The sequence below is a fragment of the Capricornis sumatraensis genome, chromosome 3 (assembly GCF_032405125.1).
Source record: "Capricornis sumatraensis isolate serow.1 chromosome 3, serow.2, whole genome shotgun sequence".
Lineage (NCBI taxonomy): Eukaryota > Metazoa > Chordata > Mammalia > Artiodactyla > Bovidae > Capricornis > Capricornis sumatraensis.
This window is the reverse complement of record NC_091071.1, coordinates 11,505,015-11,526,665: the sequence shown is the minus strand read 5'-3', so window position 1 is coordinate 11,526,665 and position 21,651 is coordinate 11,505,015. Positions and strand designations below refer to the sequence as shown.

Sequence of the window (21,651 nt, the reverse complement as noted above, 5' to 3'; positions counted from 1 at the left end):
TAAGTGCAGGTTCATGTAAACTAAATTAATAATATCAAAGTCCAGGTAATTCATGATTTTTAAAATCTTTACACTTTTAAGGAAAAGAAAATTTAGAGTATTCTAACACAACTTCACACATACAAGTTCCCAGTGTTAGAAGTATACATCATTTTTATTACTGTTCAATCATAAAAATTGAGGATCAAAGGGAATCAGTAAGTCAGTGAAGGACAGACAATGTGTCAACAGCAAGACAGAACCTGTAACCCAAGACTCCTGATTCCCAGGTACCTTCTCTGATAAAGTATTCATAGAGCCTGAACAGTATAATAGCAGACATATGACATCCTATTCTTCACTAAATACATCCACAACAAAACTGCCCTCTTTCCTTCTGATTAGCTGTAGTGCTTAAAACATATCTGTGAGTTGAAAGCCAAGGCCAAAAGACAAGGTGAAGACAGCTGCTTCTTCTTCCAGCTGTCTACATGTAACATCTAGCAGGAAAATCTCACTGCCCTGAATGAAGATCCCTATAATTATTCAAAGAAAGACGTAAAGAGCATTTCTCGTATCAATAGCCACAATCTGTCCTCAATTACCTACGTATCAACACAATATTTCAGTGTCTAAACCAAAAAGTATAGAAGGGACCTATCTAACATTTTGTTGTCATTGTTTAAGCCACTCAGTCATGTCTGACTCTTTAGCTACCCCACAGACTATAGCCCACCAGGCTGCTCTGTCCATGGGATTTCCCAGGCAAGAATATAGGAGTGGGTTGCTATTTCCTTCTCCAGGGGATCTTCCTAACCCAGGGATCAAATCTGCGTCTCCTATAATTCAGGTGGGTTCTGACCACCAAGCCACCAGATATGTCCTTTGTCTAATGCAGAAGTGTTCTCGTACACTTTTTTGGTTGTCGCCCACTCTTTGAATCACAGTCCAATCAATTTTACACCTTGGCTCTTACGTGGTCAGGGAAAGAAGATGAACAAGGTTGACATGCTCAAGAACAGCTGAAAGACCCCACCTCAGGAGATGTAGAGAAAAACTATTCCTTATCTCAATCTTTTTATCAACAGTTGTATTTCTACCTCCAAGAATAGCCTTTTAAAAGTAAAGTGGAAATGGGTAGGAAAACAAAGCTTTTTAAAATGACTGCCTCATACTGCTAAAGCAGTTCACCTGTAACATTAAAAAATATCTTAAAAACTATGCTGATTTGGAATATAGCAACTTTGGCAGAAATAATAAAGACAATGCTGCTGCGAAGTTGCTTCAGTCGTGCCTGATCCTGTGCGACCCCAGAGATGGCAGCCCACCAGGCTCCGTCATCCCTGGGATTCTCCAGGCAAAGAACACTGGAGTGGGTTGCCATTTCCTTCTCCAATGCATGAAAGTGAAAGGTGAAAGAAGTCGCTTAGTCATGTCTGACTCTTGGCAACCCCATGGACTGCAGCCCACCAGGCTCTTCCATCCATGGGATTTTCCAGGCAAGAGTACTGGAGTGGGGTGCCATTGCCTTCTCCAATAAAGACAATATATTGCCTTAAAAAGAATTCTATCAAAGCTTTACAAAAAAGAATTCGGAAGCTGAAGTGAAAAAGTCCAAAACTGAACTCATAGGATCCCAGCAATGTGCTATTTTCAACTAATATTGGGATTATCCTTGCTTTGTGCCTTGACTCATTAAGACAAAATATGAAATAATTACACCAGGGGAACTACAATACTTACTTCAGATAAACTGTTTAGCCTATCTGTGGTCACTTTCTCAGGAACTTTATTTTAAAATAAGCCAATATAAACCACATTTTTAAATCTTCACCAAGTTTATACACCTGATTGGTAAACAGAAATGTCCTTGTATCTCTAAAAGTTTTACATTTTAATATTAACATAGAAGAATAAAAACATTCAGATCATGTGTAGTGTTTCTTGGTTTGAACCTCTAAAGAATTCACTCACACAGAAGCGCAGGTGCCTCTTCTAGAGATGAAAAGCCCCCAAAGAACTCTCAGTACAGGCATTCCTTGACTTGGCAACGTACCAACTTGAAAAACACTTCCATTAACAAAAGTCTTCAGTTACCCTCAAATGCCACCCCAATATAAGTGCCCTAGCAAAGACCACCATGAAAAAGAAAGTCTGTCTTTTTAATGCTTTTGGGTTATTCCCCCTAAAATTTGTCCCATGGTCTTCTAAAGTTTTTCGTTTTACCTTTCCTGTACCACATGAAGTTCTACCTAATTGAAAATTTTCCTGATTCAAAATGTGTCCTTTCAAAATGTAAGTTATTTGAACAAGTGGAATCATCCATTTCTGATTTAGTAGGACTGTGTGTCTCACATATAACTCAGATTAGACTCACTAGGATGAAGTGAACTCAGATTTGTCAGGGGAAAGTAGAGTAGAAGACATTTTAGGAAACAGATAAGGCTGATGTGATAGAGGTTCCTACGGGGGTCAGGAAGCACACTAAGAGGAAGATGGTGGGAATTCCTAACAGGCACAACATGGGTGCATTTCTATACTTCCAAAAGGAGTGTTAGTTTAGCCTGTAAGTAAAGTTAAATCAGTGAAGACTCTTCAAGCCAGCAACATGATTTAATTTGCATGTTGTCAAGATTACTTGAGGAGGAATTTGGAAGATGGGTTGACGAATGATAAGATCAGAGGCTGAGAATCCAGGAAGGAAGCTACTGACAGAGAAGGAAGACCTGAACCAATGCCCTGGAGACCAGGGTGGACAGTGGTAAATGACGAGGGACGGATGAGAAATACACAGTGCGGAAATCCAGAGGATGTGCGAACATGGGGAGTGAAGGGAAAAAAGGGTAAGACTTCCAGGTTTCCAGCATAAGCAGACTTATGGCTTGGATGTTTAGCAGATGCTGTGCATGTTAACCAAGTGAGGAAGTTGAAGAGGAAGAGCAGATTTAGGACTATTGTAAAGTTAAATGTGAAACATGATGAATTTAAAACATTTATGAAGGATTCAGGTGGGGGGAAAATGACTAATACCTGAGTTTATGAAACTAGGGGCTAAAAAAAAAGGTCTGGGTTGGACATTTAAATGGAATTTGCAGTTAAAAAGACTGAATCCATCAGAATATAACTTCCTCCAATGCAGAGACTTTTGTCTCTGCTATATGCACCTAAGGTGGCTCAGCTGGTAAAGAATCCGCCTGCAATGCAGGAGACCTGGGTTCTATCCCTGAGTTGGGAAGACCCCCTAGAGAAGGGAAAGGCTACCCACTCCAGTATTCTTGCTTGGAGAATTCCATGGACTGTATAGTCTATGGGGTAGCAAAGAGTCAGACACGACCGAGCAACTTTCACTTTCACTTCCCTTTCATATGCATCTAAAATTACATCTGCCTATAGGTAGGTATATGGTCAACCAATATTTAACCAGTGGACACCAAGGGTAAGAAGGGAAAGTGAGTAGTATGAGAGGCAGAGTGAACTTTATGGAATAGTTTGTTTGTTTGTTTGTTTGTTTTTTAGAAATTCGCCAAGAAATCACCATTTCTAACACTTTCCAAGAAAGCTAGTATTTTTTAAAAAGCAATTTAAAAATTATCTTCTAGAAGAAAAACAAATAACCTGCTAGTAAATTTGGAACTGCTTCTTCATCTGCTCCTGGTATCACTAATTATGCCAGCTACCATTAGTATTCTCAGTATAAATTTGAGGCCTAAATACCTACACAGATACTCCTTTTAAATATTTTAGAGTATCTGAAGTTCTATTTGCATAGAAAATTACTGTCTACCTCCAGTAAACAGAAACAACAAAAAGTGAGATATTTTCTGCTTTGTGCAGATTAGCAGAAAGAGCTCCGTCTTTGGACAAAAATATGATGTTTGCATACCAAGAGATTCAGTGCAAGAAGTTACAATCAGGTTAGTAACCACAGCAAAACCATTTCTAGAAAACATACCTATTTGTGTGGTTATCTCAAAAACATGGCAGTTTCTGCAAACACTGGCACTCCATTAAGATTTTAATGAAATTATTGGGTCAAGGAATTCCCAGTAACTTGCACTGGAAGTCAAAGTGTGAGAATGCCAAAGCTTTTATTTGTAAAAGTAAGAACCCAAGAGAACAGATAACACAGCACTGTTTCTAACAGCTATTAATGCCTTCAGCAGGACAGAGCATTATTCTCAAGAGTTTCTTAAAAAGCTGAAGGAGATGGCGTGGTGGGAAAGAAACAACTGTCAAGAACTTCAGTAGGTAAGTCTGGAGTTATTCATTCTCCAGGAGATGCTCAACCATGTCTCCCTCTGAACTGCACTTAATGCACCAGTCTCAGCCTCACTTATACTGAGCATTCCCACAAGGTCAGGATTGCTCTACCAAGCTGTGAACCCATCAAGGGCAGAGGTATTATGGTTATACATCCTTTCTGCTGTATCAGAGTCTGTTATGTAATATTTGCATACAAAGAATGCTCAGTCAATGTTTGCTGAAAGAGCAACTATGGGGAGAATGAATTAATTAGGCCTCATAAAATAGAGATAACATCTAACTATTTCCTAAAGTAAAAATATTTTAGACAGAGGGCATGTGGGACAATAATTTTACAGTGCAAAGACATGCTATTCAAGCCTTGATACTAAAAATAGTTTGTACTTTTATGGTAAAAGAGGAGAACCTCACACAAAATATTTGCATGTAAAACAGGACTCAGTTAATTCCGCCTCACTCCTACTCACCATCCCCTCCGTCTCTTCTGCATGTCTAGCCTCTTTCAGATTATCTCTGAAAAATGGAAGGCAGCGAGTTCCCTGGGCCAGCTTTTCCCGGGTGCAGTAGCAATTTCACTACATTGATGGCCAGGACACTGGGATGACAGACTGCTGCTACATTCCATGGGAGAACAGCAGACACCATCCTCCAGAAGGGCAGTGATTTCTTGGATTAAATTTTGGCCTGGTGTGTATCTGCTGATCATCAGTATCTTATTTTACATTCATATCCCCTGAGAGGGAAAACAAAGGTCATATTGCATTGCTTTTTTTTTTTTCCCTTTTGTAAGCAATTAACATTGGAATGCAACACAAGCACATATTAGCAATGCCATCAATTGGAAAAATAATTATTATTCCAACCTCCAATCATTCAAGTTTTAATTTATGATGCACCTTCTTCCACGTGCTAGGCAATGTGCTACAAACACAATGGTAGAGAAAATGGCTATGGTATTTTGCTTCAGGAGAGCTTGGAGTCCAGCAGAAGGGGCAGAAAGAAAACTACAGAATGTAAAAATCTATCATCATAAACCATGCTAAGTGTTAGGAAACTAAAAAGGTGAGTGCAAAGGAGAATGGACTAAGGGCAGAGCCTGGAGTGAACATTATGTCAGAAAAGGCCTTTCTGAGAAGCTGACATTTCAGCTCAGGCTGAAAGGACTAGAAGGAGCCCATCATGCAAAGAGCAGTGGGAAGAGCACTTCAGGCTGGAAGAACAGCTTGCGTAAGGAACCTGAGGTGGGAGAGAACCAGACATGTTGGTGGAAATGAGGGAAGGACAGAGGGGCAGGACCCAGGGGGCAAGACATGAAGCTGAAGACAGTGAGCTGGTGAGCCAGGCACGAGAGCCCACAGGCGTCTGAATTTTAACCTGAAGACACTGAGAGACCACAGAGTGGATTCATATCTGGGAATAACATGATAAATGTAGATTTTTTAAAGTTCACGTTGGTTGTGGTATAGAGAATAGATTCCAAGGGCTCAACACTAGAAATGGGAAGCAAGGAAGGCATCTCAGGTTTTCCAGGCAGGGACATCCTTGAAACAGGTTTCAAGGCTTCTACTTGCCTATAGGCCAAACAAGCCTGGGCCCCTTGTCATGACTCAGACTAATGTCCTCAGGTAGCCTGACTTTAGGTGGGGAGAAGGACATGTATTCAGCCAACTCTAAAGCAAGGTACAAAATGGAAAAGATCAAAAGTGAATTAGAGTAAGTGTAAATCCTAGTTTTCCAGGAAGTCCTGATTTACGCTTATTATTACAGGGTAATTATTAATATTGATCCCTTTCACTCTCAGAAATGTCCTACATTATAGGTGATAAATTTTTGGGTCACCCTAGTTATAAACAAAGAAAAGATCATAAAAGCTTTAAGTAAGAAGTAGATTTGCAGTCATCACTGAAGACAAATAGCACTACTGAAGAAGGCCATTCCAGAGGAAGGGGACAGCATAGGCTGTTCTTAGCAGAGGGGAGGAAACACAGGGTTCATGCAAACAACAGCAACTGCAGCCAGTTTGGAGTTTATGGAGGGCTGGGAGAGAAACAAGACAGCAAAGGTATCTTAGATCCAACTTAGGACCCAGAAGGCCTGCACTAAGGGGGCTTTGATTTTATTTCACTGGCTACGCAGGGTCACCGAAGCTTTTAAACAAGAGACTACAACAACCATGAGCAAAATAGTGCTGAACTATGCTAAGAAGCCAGACAAAGGATGAAGGGATGTGGTCTCTTCAGTTGTGTCTGACTCTTTGCGACCCCATGAACTGGAGCCTGCCAGGCTCCTCTGTCCATGGGGTTTTCCAGGCAAGAACACTGGAGTAGGTTGCCATTTCCTCCTCCAGGGGATCTTCCTGACACAGGGATGGAATCCAGGTCTCTTACGTCTCTTGCACTGTCAGGCAGGTTCTTTACCACTAGCACCACCTGGGAAGCCCCAGGAAAGGTGATCAGCATAAACGTTGAGAGGAAAGGACCAACATGATCAAGGGAGCAAGAACCCAAGTGGCAAAGGCATTCTGTAACTCTGAGAGCAAATCTAGGTGGTTTCCCATACAATCCTGACTGGGTTGAGAAGCAAGCAAGAAACTTTGGAGGGAAAGAGACAGTGAGATGAAAGTCAAAAAGCTGAAAGTCTAACCTGAAGGCAAACTCCAAGATAGAAAAGGAGGGAGCAAGATGGGCCAGCATGTTTAAGAAAAGGCAGAGAAGAGCGGGGTCAGGATCATCACGGTAAAGTTTTTTTAAACTCCATATCCTTCTCTCTTGATATTCTGGTGTGTCAGTCCGTTTCCTCACTCTGGCTAGAGAACCAAGGGTAGATGGCTTAGACTCCCTACATGATCCCAGTCTATCCCCCGTAACACACACCTACACAACCGAAGCCCCGGCTGCCTCACCATAATCCTCCCCGTGCCACGTTCATGTGAGAAATACAGATTTTAGAGTTTTAATCCGAGGAGGCAGGAGGCAGGTGATGATAAATTATGCACATGGGCTGCTTGAGTTTCAGAAAGCACCATTCAACTCAGCCTTCTAGCAACATGAGCTGGGCCCATGACCCAGCTTTATGTCACCCAAGAGGCAGGGGCTTTTCTCATCACCCTCATTATGTCTTAGGGAAATTTGATGACAGCATTTTCTTTTACATCAGAAAGTCCTTATTAATAGTCTTATTCATACAGTGTGATAATTTCATTAGCAACTGTTCAGGGGATCATTTTGCACTCATCTCCGGGGAAATAGCATTTGATGTCTCATAGCAATGCATTAAAAATAAATGCTATCTACTGTTGACACACCTCAGGCAATTGTTAAATCCTAAGTATAGGTTTTGCTACTGAAACAAAATTTCTTCCGAGGGCTTTCATTCTGCTTGGTTTTAGAAGGAAAATATTTTCTTTTGAATTTGTGAACCCCAAACCAAAAGTTCAAGTATAACACTTTATTATGTCGAATCTTTCTTACTAATGAAGAAAATACTTAATGCTCTTCAGGCACAACTGATAGGCAGTATTTTCAGATTTCATTCCCATCTGCCCCTTCAATACCACCACCAAATACCACTGATTTTTATAATATGGAAGATTTTAAAACATGTAAACCTTAAGAGCAAAATACCTCTGTTGTGCTGAAAAAAAGAAAGCAGTAAGTGGAACCTAAAAGGAACTTCCCTGGCGGTAGTGGTTAAGACTCCATGTTTCCACTGCAAGGGGCACAGGTTTGATCCCTGGTCAGGGAACTAAGATCCTCCATGCTGTGAGGTACGGCAACAAAAAAAAAAGAAGAAGAAGAAGAGAAGGAGGAGAAAATGTAAAAAAGAGTAGTGAATAAACTCCAGTTACCAGATGTATAAAAAGCTGTGTTCTTTCAGGGAGGTGGTGGATTTAAGGCAAGAAGAATACAACATAACTCTGCTACTGAGACTACATTCTAGTAAGCTATCAAAAAGTAGGCATTTGGAAAACACTAATTTATTGTCATGTAATGTCTATAGTATTTGGAATTAATATTTCTTTTTTCCAATAAAATTTTGAAAGAGAACTCAATTAGTAAATATGCAGAATGAGAATACGGTCCTAGTATGGATAAAATTATTTAGAAGAGGATATGGTTTTAAAAACTTTAAGATCTGTTACAAGTTTTCCAAATAGCACAGTAATTTCTCTTTTATACAAATTTATAAAAAGAACACGATTCCGTTTACTAAAATTATGTCTCTTGCAGCTCCTATATTGGGGTTGCTTGAGGAACTTGGTGCCATACTGTGATCCCCACCCCAAAGACAGGTGCCACCAGTCAGAGGTGATGACCAGAAATCTGCAAAAGCCTCAGGGTTGTTCTGGCAAAGGTGGTCCAAAGACCATCCTATGAGCAACTTTATTCTGTATGTTCTCATCCACAAAATGCAGCTACTTGCTTCTCAATCTAATTCCAGCCAATTTCAGCCTCTCAGACCCATCACTGTCAATTAGGACCATCCAGCCTTGTACCATGTAATTTCAAGATGTGTGACATGGGTGTTTCCTGAGCAGTCACAGGTGCACAATGGTCACAGAATGACAGGTGACAACAGTGTCATGGTAGGCAGCGGCTCAGGAGAAGAGGAAACTTCTGCAGAGTCGAGATCACTGAATGGGGTCAAGTGTTCCCACAGGTCCCATGGCAGAGCTCGTCGGGCTCCTGAAAGATGCCAGGTGGGCCTGGATAGGACTTCCCCGAGTTTGAGAGTCACTGTGGCTCCACTCTCATGTGTGTATGTCTTCGTAATGACCAGCACGAGGACACACACTCCTAGGTGTGAAAATACCTTGAACTCCTGCAAGAATTCTGTTATATCTGCCTGGTATAAAATCATCATCAAGAGGCAAAACGCTCCAGAGTTAATTTAGAATACCCAAATAGGTTCTTTTAAACATCATTAGGGTACAGCAGTAACTCAAGTGCATTAAAACAGTTGGGTTCCTGTGGCAAGCCAGGTCTAATGGGACTGAGGGTTAAATACAGCAAGGGGTGTGTCATCAAGGTCCCCTTAGCCCCTCAGGGATTCTCTAAAAGCAGTATCAGCCCTACTCAAATAAAGCATATAATTCAGATGGTTTTGTCTCACAGCATTCACTGAAATGTTCGGGGAGAGCTAAGAAGAATGCAGTAATGTTGTATCTATCTTCATATTTAATTAAAAAGAGAGCTAACAGCACTTCCAAGAGGGAGGTCATTCCTTGCTCAGCACAAGATTTCTCTCTGCAAAGCTATTTTGAGAATGGGCAATAAAACAATTCTTCACATAAACACTTACAAAAGCTACCATTTCAGAAATGCTACTGACACTTTAGCTAATAACCCCAAAGATGAGGTACAAATGACAATCCCGCAGCTGGAGGCAGCCATAAGAAAATCAACAACATCACCCACTGTCAAAGTCCAATCAAATCCTCCATCTTCCTCTTCTTTCATTGAGCCTGGAGGCCTCAATTGCCTTCAACAGAATTGTATGATAGGAAAAGGTTTATAGGAAGAAAAGTTGGAATAATTGATACCTGGAATAAAATACCTCAAAGTTCAAGAGATGAGATCATCATTTTCTTCTGCACAGTAACTATATGGACAGCAGAGGAAGAAAGAAGGAAGATATCCTACAAAAAACCAACAGTGATTACTACAAGATGTTAGCGGATTTAAAATAAGAACCTTACATGGTTATACACATTTAAAGTGAACCATACGAAGGTGAGCCCCGGGCAGATGGCTTGGTTTCCAGCCCAGTGAATGCACATTTGGCTCTCTGGGCAGGATGAGGCATTCAGCTCTGCCTGTGGGTACATACTGAATCTTCAAAAGCACCTTCAGCTTTTCCTTCTTGGAAAAACAATTACAAACCGGGCCTTAAAATATCCAACAGTTCTAACATTTACCACATCGCATTGCCTGGGCCTGCCTTAAAGCCCACCCACAATTTCATTTTCAATTAGCAGCTCCTCGAAAGGCAGTAATGAAAGCAGTTGCTAAAGAGCATTCAGATGTCACTGAAAGACTGCAAACCCAAACTGTAAATAGCACATTGTGAGTCGCCTGTCACCACCATCAACTCCCACGGGAATCCTGCAACACGTGGCTATCACCACCATCTGTTCAGCTCCCCACCGACACCACTGCAAACCACGCAGCCACCCACCCACTCCTGCCTCCCACTCAATACCTGTCATGTATAGACTTGTGTGGAGATGGGACGGCTTTAAGTGGAGATTAGAATGCAGAACACACGGAGGCTTATTTCACCTTTTGAAGCTAAGATCTGGTCACATACAGACAACGTTGTATCTTCAGAAGAGGGAAAAGTATACATTAACTCAGAAAGGCAGTTTTAATATAAAGAAAGGAATGGAGGCTGTCTACCCTCATCAACTATCAGAAGGGGAGTGACTAAGTCCTATAAAGGGAAAAACATGCTGTGTCACACTTCGATCACCAGTTTTGTAAGAATTTCCAACAGGTACAATGGAGCACCATTTCCATCAACACCCATGTCAATCTTCTAACAATATACAGAATATTTAAACAGCCCTTAACAAAGTTCCACGCACACATACGTATAACAAACTCTTACTTTGGGATTAGCGAAGCCCACTGTTTTATGAAACAATTTCCATAGGTTTCAGGATCACTCAAGCTAAGTTAGTGCCCATTCTATCAATGGCAGTTCCTTTTCCAATTCAGTCTATTTTCTTTCTATGGGTTTTATTTTATGAGGTCGGTAGTCAATGTGCTATGTCATTTTTAGTTGATTTTTACTAAATTTTAATTAAGAGTTATATATGTCACTTGGTATAAAATTTATTACTGGCCACTTCACTTCAAACATCTGTCTCACTGAAGTCAAGTGGCATTTATGCTCCCTCTTAGCAACATGCTAAGAGGACTTTCCTGATGGCTCAGACGGTAAAGAATCTGCCTGCAATGAAAAAGACCCAGGTTTGATCCCTAGGTTTGATCCCCTGGAGAAATGAATGGCTACCCACTCCAGTATTCTTGCTTGCAGAATTTCATGGACAAAGGAGCCTGGTGAGCTACAGTCCATGGGGTCGCCAAGAGTCGGACACGAGTGAGTGACCAACACTTTAGCAACATGCAGAGGTGATGAGACTATATCCCAGACCACAACAGAAGTAGTAATTTTATTGGAGTACAGTTGCTTTACAATGTTGTGCTAGTTTCTTCTGTACAACAAAATGGATCAGCTATATATCCTCTCTTATTTTAAAGTCTGTGTCTATCCGGGGAGACCAAATCCCAAGCTGGGTAATGGGTACATGGATGTTCATTTTATCATTATCTCTGTTTCTGTGTTTCTTTGAAACTTTCTATAATACAAAGTAAGTAAATCCATAGAGCAAGAGTTTGATGCTAGTAAGACTGAAGTACAAAACCTATGTCAAACTATGCCAAAGCACATCTAAGTTTATAGATATTAAAACTGGTAATGGAATCTTAATGGAGGCAGAAGTGAAATGGTTAAACTTGAGAGATCTGACTGTATAGCAAATAAATAAAACAGAAATATAGGACCCCCCCAAAAAAAAATGAAGTAGTCAAAAAACACAAAACAAAAATCCAAGAACTCACAGAATAAACTCACTGCTTCTAAATGCCCAAGAGAAAAAAAGAAAAAAAAAAAAAACCCTTTATACAGTTTGCTGTTATAATAGAGGTTCCTAAACACCAAACAAAAACATCCACTATAAAATACAACTAATTCTGAAAAGAGACCAGCCTGAGTTGGAGACTCCCCAAAAACCAGATGTTAAAAACTGGCATCTTATCCTTATTTCAAGTCAATCAAGATTCCAAAAGTAATTACAAGCCAGTCTCCTCCCCACTCTTACTCCCAGTCTTATATGTTTTTATTCTCATTTCTGTAGTTTGGGCAAAGAAAAAACAGCTGTGTGCAACTTAAATGCATCGCAAGGTAAAAATGAATTTTCTTTAATATCTACTTTTGTAACCTTGACATGACTATACTTTTTTTAAAAGCAAATGAAATCCCACTTAATACATTAAACTTGAAACTCCAAAGCATGAAGTAAAAATGATTTACCTGCAGCTCACATTTCTTGATACCAGCTCAATATACCTTCAGTCATTTAATGATTATAACAAATGTATTTATGAAAGAGCACCTAGCAAAGTTCATGTCTTTTCATTACTAAGGTATAATATCTAATTACATTAGTGTTTCAAATGCTCTGATTTCCAGAACCCTGTAGGCCCTAGAGTCAAGCTGGATAAATACCTGTATGATTTCAGCTTGGATTTCCACTCAGAACTAATCAGCAGGTCTTCAGCAATGTGACTTGAACTGGATCTGTTTAATCAAAGCTTTCCATTATAAATCTTCCTTTGCAAGTGCATTTCTGCTAGTAACAAATGTCATGTCACCAAGGAGTCTTCCAACAATCTGAGTTCACTGAGATAAAGGATCTACCTATAGTAGTAAATGCTCTCAAAGGTGAACAGTGTGGGCAAGACCTATGCTTCATCAGGTGGGTACAATATCAGCTGGTGGCTTGAGTCTACTGGGCCCATGACCAACACAACCACTTACTTCAAATACGGCGAACGTGCAATGCCAATACACAAAGCAGACACAGCCACCACATGAAGCTCTAATTCTAAAGACCCGGCACTGGGATCAATCCCTTCTCTTCCTAGAAATCAGTATACATCTACAGTGGTATCTACAATGTCAGCTATTAACCCTCTACCAAGTTTGACTCCACCATAACAGATTTTCAAAGAAAGGAGAAAATTTTCATTACTTTCAAGCCAAACCTACCCAGATCAACCTGTATAAACATATATAAACCATGTAAGACATTCCCACACAAGCCATTCTCACCAGCAAGGTTCGAGTCTTAACTGTTGGGCTCCTGAAATATTCCCAAATCTCTTTATTTTTCTCCCAAAGTGTTCACCTACTGCTAGAAGCAATCTCAATAGGTTGCTTCTCTCTGGGAAATTCTGTCCTTAGATGAATCACTTTTGGGAACTTAAAACTCAATTAGGAGGGAGACGCTGGGATTTATTTTGATGATCCATCCTGGTATCTGTCTGTTAGAAAAGTTCATATAACCTAAAAATTCCTTCTAGTTGATTTAGGCCTATTTCCTCTAGTTCAGTTCATACTAGAGAGAGAGAGGACAGACTAATGGACTAAATGGAGATTCAGAAATATTCACTCAGAGCCCAATCTGAGAGTTCTCTGAACCCTTATCAACTTTTCACTATCGCTTCTCTATTTTTAAAACCCCCTGGCTCTCAGTGTTTTCAACGACAAAGTATTAAAATTTTAAAGCAGCCCCTGTAGTCTGAAAGTCAGACATACTGAAAGAAAACTAAACTCAGAGCCCTTAGAGGAGTTTAGTTTTCCCAAAGATTAGCTTCTGCAGAAGTTAAGACTTGGTTGGAAAGTTTGGCAGCCCATGATTTCATTGTGTTCTTTGGTAGTTTCCCAATTAACGGAGTAAAGATGCTTATGCAGAGGACCTATCAACCTCTGTTTTGATTTTCCCACTCCTAAGTCAAATTGGGGGAGGGGGGACCTACCATACCCTTATTAGTAAGAGCCAAAACTTTGTAATATAATGTCTGAGTACTCACACCATAAGCAAATAATTCTGCATAGGTTTTCAAATTTGCCATATAAAATTCAAAGTTTTATATATATATAAAATTCAAAATTTCAAAGTTTTCAAATTTGCCATATAAAAAAGTGGAACCCTTTTATAAGACAGCTGCTAGCTCAGTATCTTCTAAGTCAGCATGTATTTATATTTAAAAACATAACCCAACAAGTAAGTTCCACTGGGGTAGCTAAGTGCTAGTTAAAAACACTTTCTTTTAACAGTTTGGAAAAATTTCATGACAAGTGAGGTTTTTAATCAGGCAAGAGAAGGAAAAGGGGGTTTAATTTCAGAACTACACATCTCTCTTAAAAAAAAGTATGTACTTGCATTCTCACAGTAAAAAGATTAGTTGCCTTGAATGAAGTTTCAGGGAAAAAAAAAAAAAACACCTTTTATTTTCTCTGCACTGAGGAGTAACATCTTCCCACAATTACGGAAAGCTGCACATTAAGTTCCTTGCTTAGGGAGTACCAATTCCTAGTAAGATTCAAATCTAATCCACTGTCACCAAGTCAAAACTAAAGAATAAATTCTCACCTCCTGCTGCTCTCTTTCATCTGTGGCTCTTGCAATTTTATCACTCCCTCAATGGGAGGCATTGAACAACAATCCATTAATTTAGAAATTCTCCTCAAGGCCCACTTCCATCTCAAGGTCCCCTCGTAGCTAAAACAGTTAAGATGTGGCTACTTTATCTGAAAAGAGGCAATGGTGGGGTGGTGGAAGTAACTGTGATGTGCACAGACATCTGGCACGGCAGGATAGCAGTCTCAGACATTCTTAGCACAAGTTATGGAACATCTACTGTAACCATTATACGCATCTGTGTGTCACCTTTTACCGAGGATCACACAACAGACAGCACTTACCTGGGCTGACATACCAGGAATGCATCTCTCTCTCCCCTTAATATTTTCACAGATCCAATCAGTTACAGACGTCAAAATTAAATTACTTTCAGGCCTACAATGGTATTCCATTACAGGTTTTAGCAACACTATATATTCACTATCTTTGTGTTATTCAAACACTAAGAAGAATCACAGGACTGAGAAACCTTCTACTCTAAAACCCTCATTTTACAGATGGGCAGCAACAGACAGTGCTTTGCTCAGGGGTAAATAATAGCACATATGATACTGCTGCTGCTGCTGCTGCTGCTGCTAAGTCACTTCAGTCGTGTCCAACTCTGTGCGACCCCACAGACGGCAGCCCATCAGGCTCCCCGTCCCTGGGATTCTCCAGGCAAGAACACTGGAGTGGGTTGCCATTTCCTTCTCCAGTGCATCAAAGTGAAAAGTGAAAGTGAAGTCACTCAGTCGTGTCCGACTCTTCGTGACCCCATGGGCTACAGAAAACACCACTTGTTTTTAAAACTCTTACACAGGCCCAAAATACAATTCATTCTTTTCTTCTCTCTGATTCCTAAAAAGTGAGTCAGACTAACTGCTTTTCAAATATTTTCCCTGAAAAAAGGATAGCTTTGATTTCAAACACTGTTAGTACCAGAAGATTGATCATTAAGACCAAAAAGCTACTCAAATTTGAGACAGACGAGTCCTAGCCGTCTTGTAAGATCACAGACTCTTTCAACTAGAGGACAAAGTAGAAAGAAGAATTTTGAGGAAGGAGAACAGAAAAGTCAGATCAAGCTTGGGAGTAAGAGAGTCAAGGATAAGGAACCACAGCTCTGTGAGGGCTCAGAATTAAACTGATCTCTTGCCTGAAAGGATAAGAAGCCCTCCTCCCACCCTGTAGGAGGGAGGCCCTCCTGGAGAGGCAGTGGCCATAGGAGGATCTCTGCACATTGGAAAACCCACTTTTTTCACACAGCTCACAGGGAGAGGCTTGGTCTGCAAGTCACAAATAACACAGGCACATTATCTTTTACAGAACTTAGACCTCACCCCACTTTCTGACCAAATATATATATATATACATATTTTTTTTTTTTTTAATTTTCATCCAAATTTTCTATCCTCACTGTACTTGGGAGTTTATCCTATTTTCTTCTTGAGCTTTCACAGTCCATTTCTATAACCACTATCCCTCCCTCTGACTAAACCAACCCATGAACTTTCTAAAAATACTTGTAGATTCCCTGCACCCCATGACCTGGAGTCCTTGTATCAACCACAAGAAGCACAATATCAATAAAAACAGAGCAGGGCAGAGAAATCTAGGTCTAAACCTTGGCTCTGTCCCTCACAGCTAAGTGGCCTCAGACAAGTCACTTTATTTCTTTAACCCCCAGTTTTCCTATCTGTAAAGTAACCATAATATCATATCATCTCCTCACCAGGGTTGTTGTGAAAATTATAGACCATACTACAGAAACTCCTTCACTGAGTGATAACCGTGCCATGTATTAGACAAATGTTAGTAATTACTTTTATAACTCCAATCTGGCAATTTATTTGATGACAAAGAAAAGCTGCCAAATGTGTTAGAATCAGGGACACTTTCCTGAGATCCTCCTGAGTCCATGCTGAAATCCATCACTCCATGTATTTTCTCAGAAGTTTACCCAGCAAGTTCAACTCTAACACCAAACTGCTCACTAAATCTTTTAGAGAGTTTCATTTTTCCAAACTTTTAACTTAAATTCATCACCAGAAAAATGTTCTTGATTCTTTATAAGAATGATTTTCAACTGGCTTGACCATTATCAAATAGGAAATTTCTAAGACTACAAACTTCTGTGCCAAAATGCCTAGTGATTCTGATTCTTCAGTTCTAAGGTGAAGCCAGGAATATGTTTAATAAGGCTCATGATATGATTCTAACCATCTCTGATGTTTTAGAACCACTGATTTGTATGATGCTAGATCTTCTCACTCTGCAGAGAAACATCTGCAAACTAGAAATTACCTGTTCAGCTTCTAATTAGCAGCACCTGCTCTGTGAACCACGCTCCCTCTGCTTCCTTCAAGAGACAGTCAGTCTCACCCCATAGTCCCTCCAAAAACAAACAAAACACACCCAGGACACAGGTAACTTGGCAGGTGCTAAAGTCTCTAGATTTGTGCTGAAAAAACTGCTATAAACAGTTTCGCTTCTCATTATTAATCTATCTCATGTGGGGATTTCCACAGGCAGAAGGGTTCCCCAAATGCCAAGAGCTGAATTTTCTTGTGGATCACTGAAACCTAATTATTAAACAGCCCGGTGAGCTCTACCACCAGGCTTTCATACAAGCGGCAGATCACAAAAGCAGTTCTGAATTATGGGCTGTGGAGGACACCTTAAAAAACCTCATTTCTTCACCACTGCTCTCCCACATGCCACAGTATTTGAGCTTCACTAGAAAATACAAATCTTAGGCAGGGTCCCCTGCCTGAATACAGACAACCATTTTTAGCACTTCATGACCTTGATACACACAGTGCGTATGATCAGATCTGCCCATTTCCTTTCCTCTACCCAAGACGATCTCTCCCTGCAAGCCAGTCTACCTGGACCATCACCAAGACCTCCATCAGTCTGCCTTCAATGCCAATAGCATGAGCATCAGTCCCTGTTACACAGAGCACATGTGACTGAAAAGTACCGTGCTAAGTTTCAAAGTGCTTGGTTTTGGAATATTCTTTGAGAAGCAAACACATGACTGCAGGGCAGCCCTCCAGCACCCACCAGGGATCTCTTCTCCATCTGTTAGGAAGAACCACAGACAAGTAGGCACCTGAGGAAGAACAGCCACAGGACGGAACAAGCCCTAAGCATCCTCACCTGTCTGAGCCCCTTCGGCATTTTCTTTCTCTTCCCGAGGTGCTGGCAGAGGTTGCGGTCATTTTCTCGGTCTGAGCTGTAGTGGTGTGGGTGGCTGAGTCGGCTCTTCTTGGAGTGAAAGGACAGGCCGTTGGTAAGTGCTTCTCGTTTCTTCTTGGTCAGAGGAGTCTGGCGTTTCTCCACGCGTTCCTGAGGCTTAAGTGCTACATCTTTCTGTAGAAAAAAAAGAGAAGGAAAGGGAAGTGGTGGTTACATAGGTAGCTAGCGTCACACCCAAAATAGAGACTAAATGGGGTTACTAGAAGGGAGCCAGGTAAAGGCAAGAAAGTGGGATATGAGACCACCTGAAACTAAACCCAATTTTTCTGAATCCCTAATGCCACATATGTATCCTTTCTAATCTTGTTGGGAAATGGGGGTGGGGAACCCAGCAAAGCACAAAGTATCTGTCCATTAGAAGTGGTTTCACTGCTGCCTGGGAGAGCAGCTTTCCATTTGATTCTGCTCTGGGTCCAGCACACACTATTCCCCTAGCAGGCTTAATACACTCGCTTCTCAAAATGGTACACCAACTATTTTTCAGAAAAGGAGTACTAAGTGCATACACGATGCAAAAACATCAGCACAAGACTGAACACACCAGGAGGGCCCGGTGGAGGTGAGCCAGAGAGAAAGAAACTCAACTCACAAGATTAAAATATGTCCTTAGCACTTTATATTTTTACCCCAAGTTCCTCTTACCCCGAGTTCCTTAATTCCCATCTCCTTTGCAAAATATTTAACAACCATATCACCAAGATCAACAGCAACTTGTCATTTGTTCCTGGCTGTGACCGGGGGAGGGGAGAGGGTGGGAAAAGGGTAATGGATTTTCTAGACTAGGGGACAGCACCTGTAGGAACTACAGACAAGTGTTCCAAGTCACAGGACACAGGTGAGCTCTGTGCCTGCAGGAAGGTCAAGGCATCCTGAGAAGCTGAAGACCTGGGTTCTGATGCTGACATTATTCACTACAAAACTCAGAGTAAGCTCCTGCAACTCTGAGCCCATGTGGAAAATGGGCTCAGATACAATCAAAGTCCTGTCAACCCCATTTAGTCCTGTCAAAGTCCTTTAGAACTCTGAGAAATATACACATTAACCAATAAAATTAAAATGATTTGGTATTCAATCATTTGTTCATGAGTGAACATGTTCCTGGGGTTTCCCAGGTGGCTCAGTGGTAAAGAATTTGCCTACCAATACAGGAGACACAGAAGACTCGGACTCTGTCCTTGGGTCAGGAAGATACACTGGAGGAGGAAATGACAACCCACTCCAGTATTCTTGCCTAGGAAATTCCATGGACAGAGGACCTGGTGGGCCACAGTTCACAGGGTTGCAGAGTCGGACACGACTGAGTGACTAAGCATGCACAGACGGATATGTTCCTCCTTACACTGAAAATGTTCCTTCCTGGAGCCTCATCTGCACACAATTTCTCGGTTTCTATGATCCTGAACATACATTTAAAACTACAGTAAGATCAAAACAAAAATTCTCCTTTATCCATTTCTCATTCTCAAAATACTACTTTCTCTTTCCTTCACAGCGAACATTCTTGGAGGCAATTATCTCTTCTACATCTTCCCAATATCTCCACACTCCCGAACTAACACACACTGTGCTCCTTGACGTCTTCTCCAGTTTAGCCATGGCCATATTTAGGGACCTTGGACTTTTAACATCTGCTTTGCCTAGCCCTCAAAAGCCCTCTCTTCCATATTCCTCCCTTTTCTAGTTGAAGGACACCCCCCCTCCTAGTGTTGCCAGTTAAAGGAGAACATTTGGTGATGCAAAGCAATGTTCTCAGGGCTCCACTCATTCAACAAATATTTTTTGTGCACCCTTTATATGCCAAGTACAAACTCAGCACTATCCTACAGGCGCTGAGAGAACAACTGTGCGGGGCAAAAAGACTCCAAGCTCATGGAGTTTAGTAATTAGGGGACAAATTATCAAATCATTAATCAAATCACACAAACAGGTAATTGCAAACTAAGCTGTTTTAAAAGAAAGATCACAGATGCCACAATAGGGGGAAGTGGTCTGTCTGGAGGAGGGGTGCCGAGGCTGAGATGACTGCCACTTGACCTAGATCTGAAAGTCTGGGCACAGAAAACAGCTTGTGCAAAGGCCCTGAGGCAGCTGGTAGCATGATTCCCTGAAAGAATGAGGTCAGGTACTAAGCACCAGTAACCCCAGTGCTTCACTTACAGAACCTGGCAAATAACAGATGGTCAAATTAATGCTTGCTAAATAAGCAAGACCACTAGCTAATGTATCCAAATCTATCAACTACAACAGTGATTTAAATACTATCTTTACAAGATGCCTCTGACACAGAGTGAGTGAAGCAAGCCAGGAATGCTGATAGGAACAGAAAACCAAGGAACCTGGATAAGCAGGCACTGGTGGCACACAAGAAGAATCACAGAAAACAGCAGGAAGTCCCAGAGAAGGAGAAGGGCCTAATCTTTGGGGCAAGATGATATCTAACATTGGGACTTCCCTGGTGGAACGGTGGATAAGAATCCATCTGCCAATGCAGGGGACAGGTGTTCGATCCCTGGTTCAGGAAGATTCCACCTGCGGCAGAGCAACTAAGCCCATGGGCCAAAACTACTAAAGCTTACAAGCCAAGGGCCTGTGCTCTGCAACAAGGGAAGTCCTGCAACAGGAAGCCTCCACACTGAAAGGATGAGAAAGCCCCTGCTTGCTGCAACTAGAAAAGCCCATGCAAAGTGATCAAGGCCCAGCATAGCCAAAAATAAATAAAATTTCTTTAAAAATATCAAAGACAACAATCTTCTACGGCAAATGAGTAGTTTCTAGTTTAACTTCCAGCTGCTACCACTGCAGATGGTTTACCCTCTACCATTGGAGAGGCAACTCTCCGAAGACAATGAGAATGTGGTGAGGAAGTGTTTAGGGGACAAGCTGAGATCAAAGTAAGTGCACGAAGCCATTGATCCCAGTCTCAGAGCTTTGCACACAAAGCCTAACACATGGCAAATATTCAATAAACGTCTGCTATGCTGTCCAGGGTCTACTACCACAACCAGCTATGTCAGACACCTGCTCAATACTTGGCCTCACATTTAACCAATTTGAGGCCTTCCCAGGTGGTGCTAGTGGTAAGGAACCTGCCTGCCAATGCAGGAGACATAAGAGACACTGGTTTGATCCCTGAGTTGGGAAGATCCCCTGGAGAAGGAAATGACAACCCACTCCAGTACTCCTGCCTCGAGAATCCCATGGACAGAGGAGCCTGGCAGGCTAAACAGTCCAAGTGGTCACAAAGGGTAGGACAGGACTGAATCAACTTAGTACTCATGTAACCAATTTAGTCAGCTCTCATGAGAAAACACTCAGGTATAATAGCAACACTAGCCAAAGCAGGCAGGCGAGTCCCACCACCAACTGCTTCTATATAATATGATTAAATTGCACCACTTCTAAAGGTAATACATAAGCTCCCACAGGCTGAATAAAAATGCCGTTCTCTGTCACACAGCCCACCTACTGCCCTACATCATTTGGGTGTGGAGTATCGGATTAATAAACAAATGATATTTAATAATGTATCAGCTGTGCTTTTTTTGAAAAAATTATGCCATTCTCTTTGGAAACGAAATCTTTCTTCATACTGAAGGTGCTCCAAAGTATATTGAAAATTATGTGCAATTCCATACAAATGTGAATTAATATTTATGAGTATAGTATAATTTTTTTCTAAATCCATTTTGTTTTCATGCAGCATATTAATCAAGGCATTCTCACTGCACCACAGAATAGCTGCACAGAGCAAATGGACCCCATGCCGTGACATTAGCTTCTAAGAGACCTGCTGAAGTCTTAGCAGCAGCAGCACAATCATCTCAGCTCCAATTAACATTGAAATTTTAAACTATGCAGGCTGTGTGAGGGGGAGAGGGGAAGAAAGAGAGCTTCAG

At 41.2% G+C, this 21,651-nt stretch overlaps 1 protein-coding gene across 2 annotated transcripts in view; it reads right to left on the bottom strand.

The window, feature by feature from the left end:
* The window catches only part of AUTS2 (activator of transcription and developmental regulator AUTS2), a 1,210,906-nt gene that overhangs the window by 891,248 nt on the left and 298,007 nt on the right, over window positions 1–21,651 (bottom strand). For both annotated transcript variants that reach the window (XM_068968276.1, XM_068968277.1), the window contains exon 2: window positions 17,657–17,869. In XM_068968276.1, coding sequence (XP_068824377.1) covers window positions 17,657–17,869 — 213 coding nt within the window. The remainder of the gene's footprint in view (window positions 1–17,656; window positions 17,870–21,651) is intronic.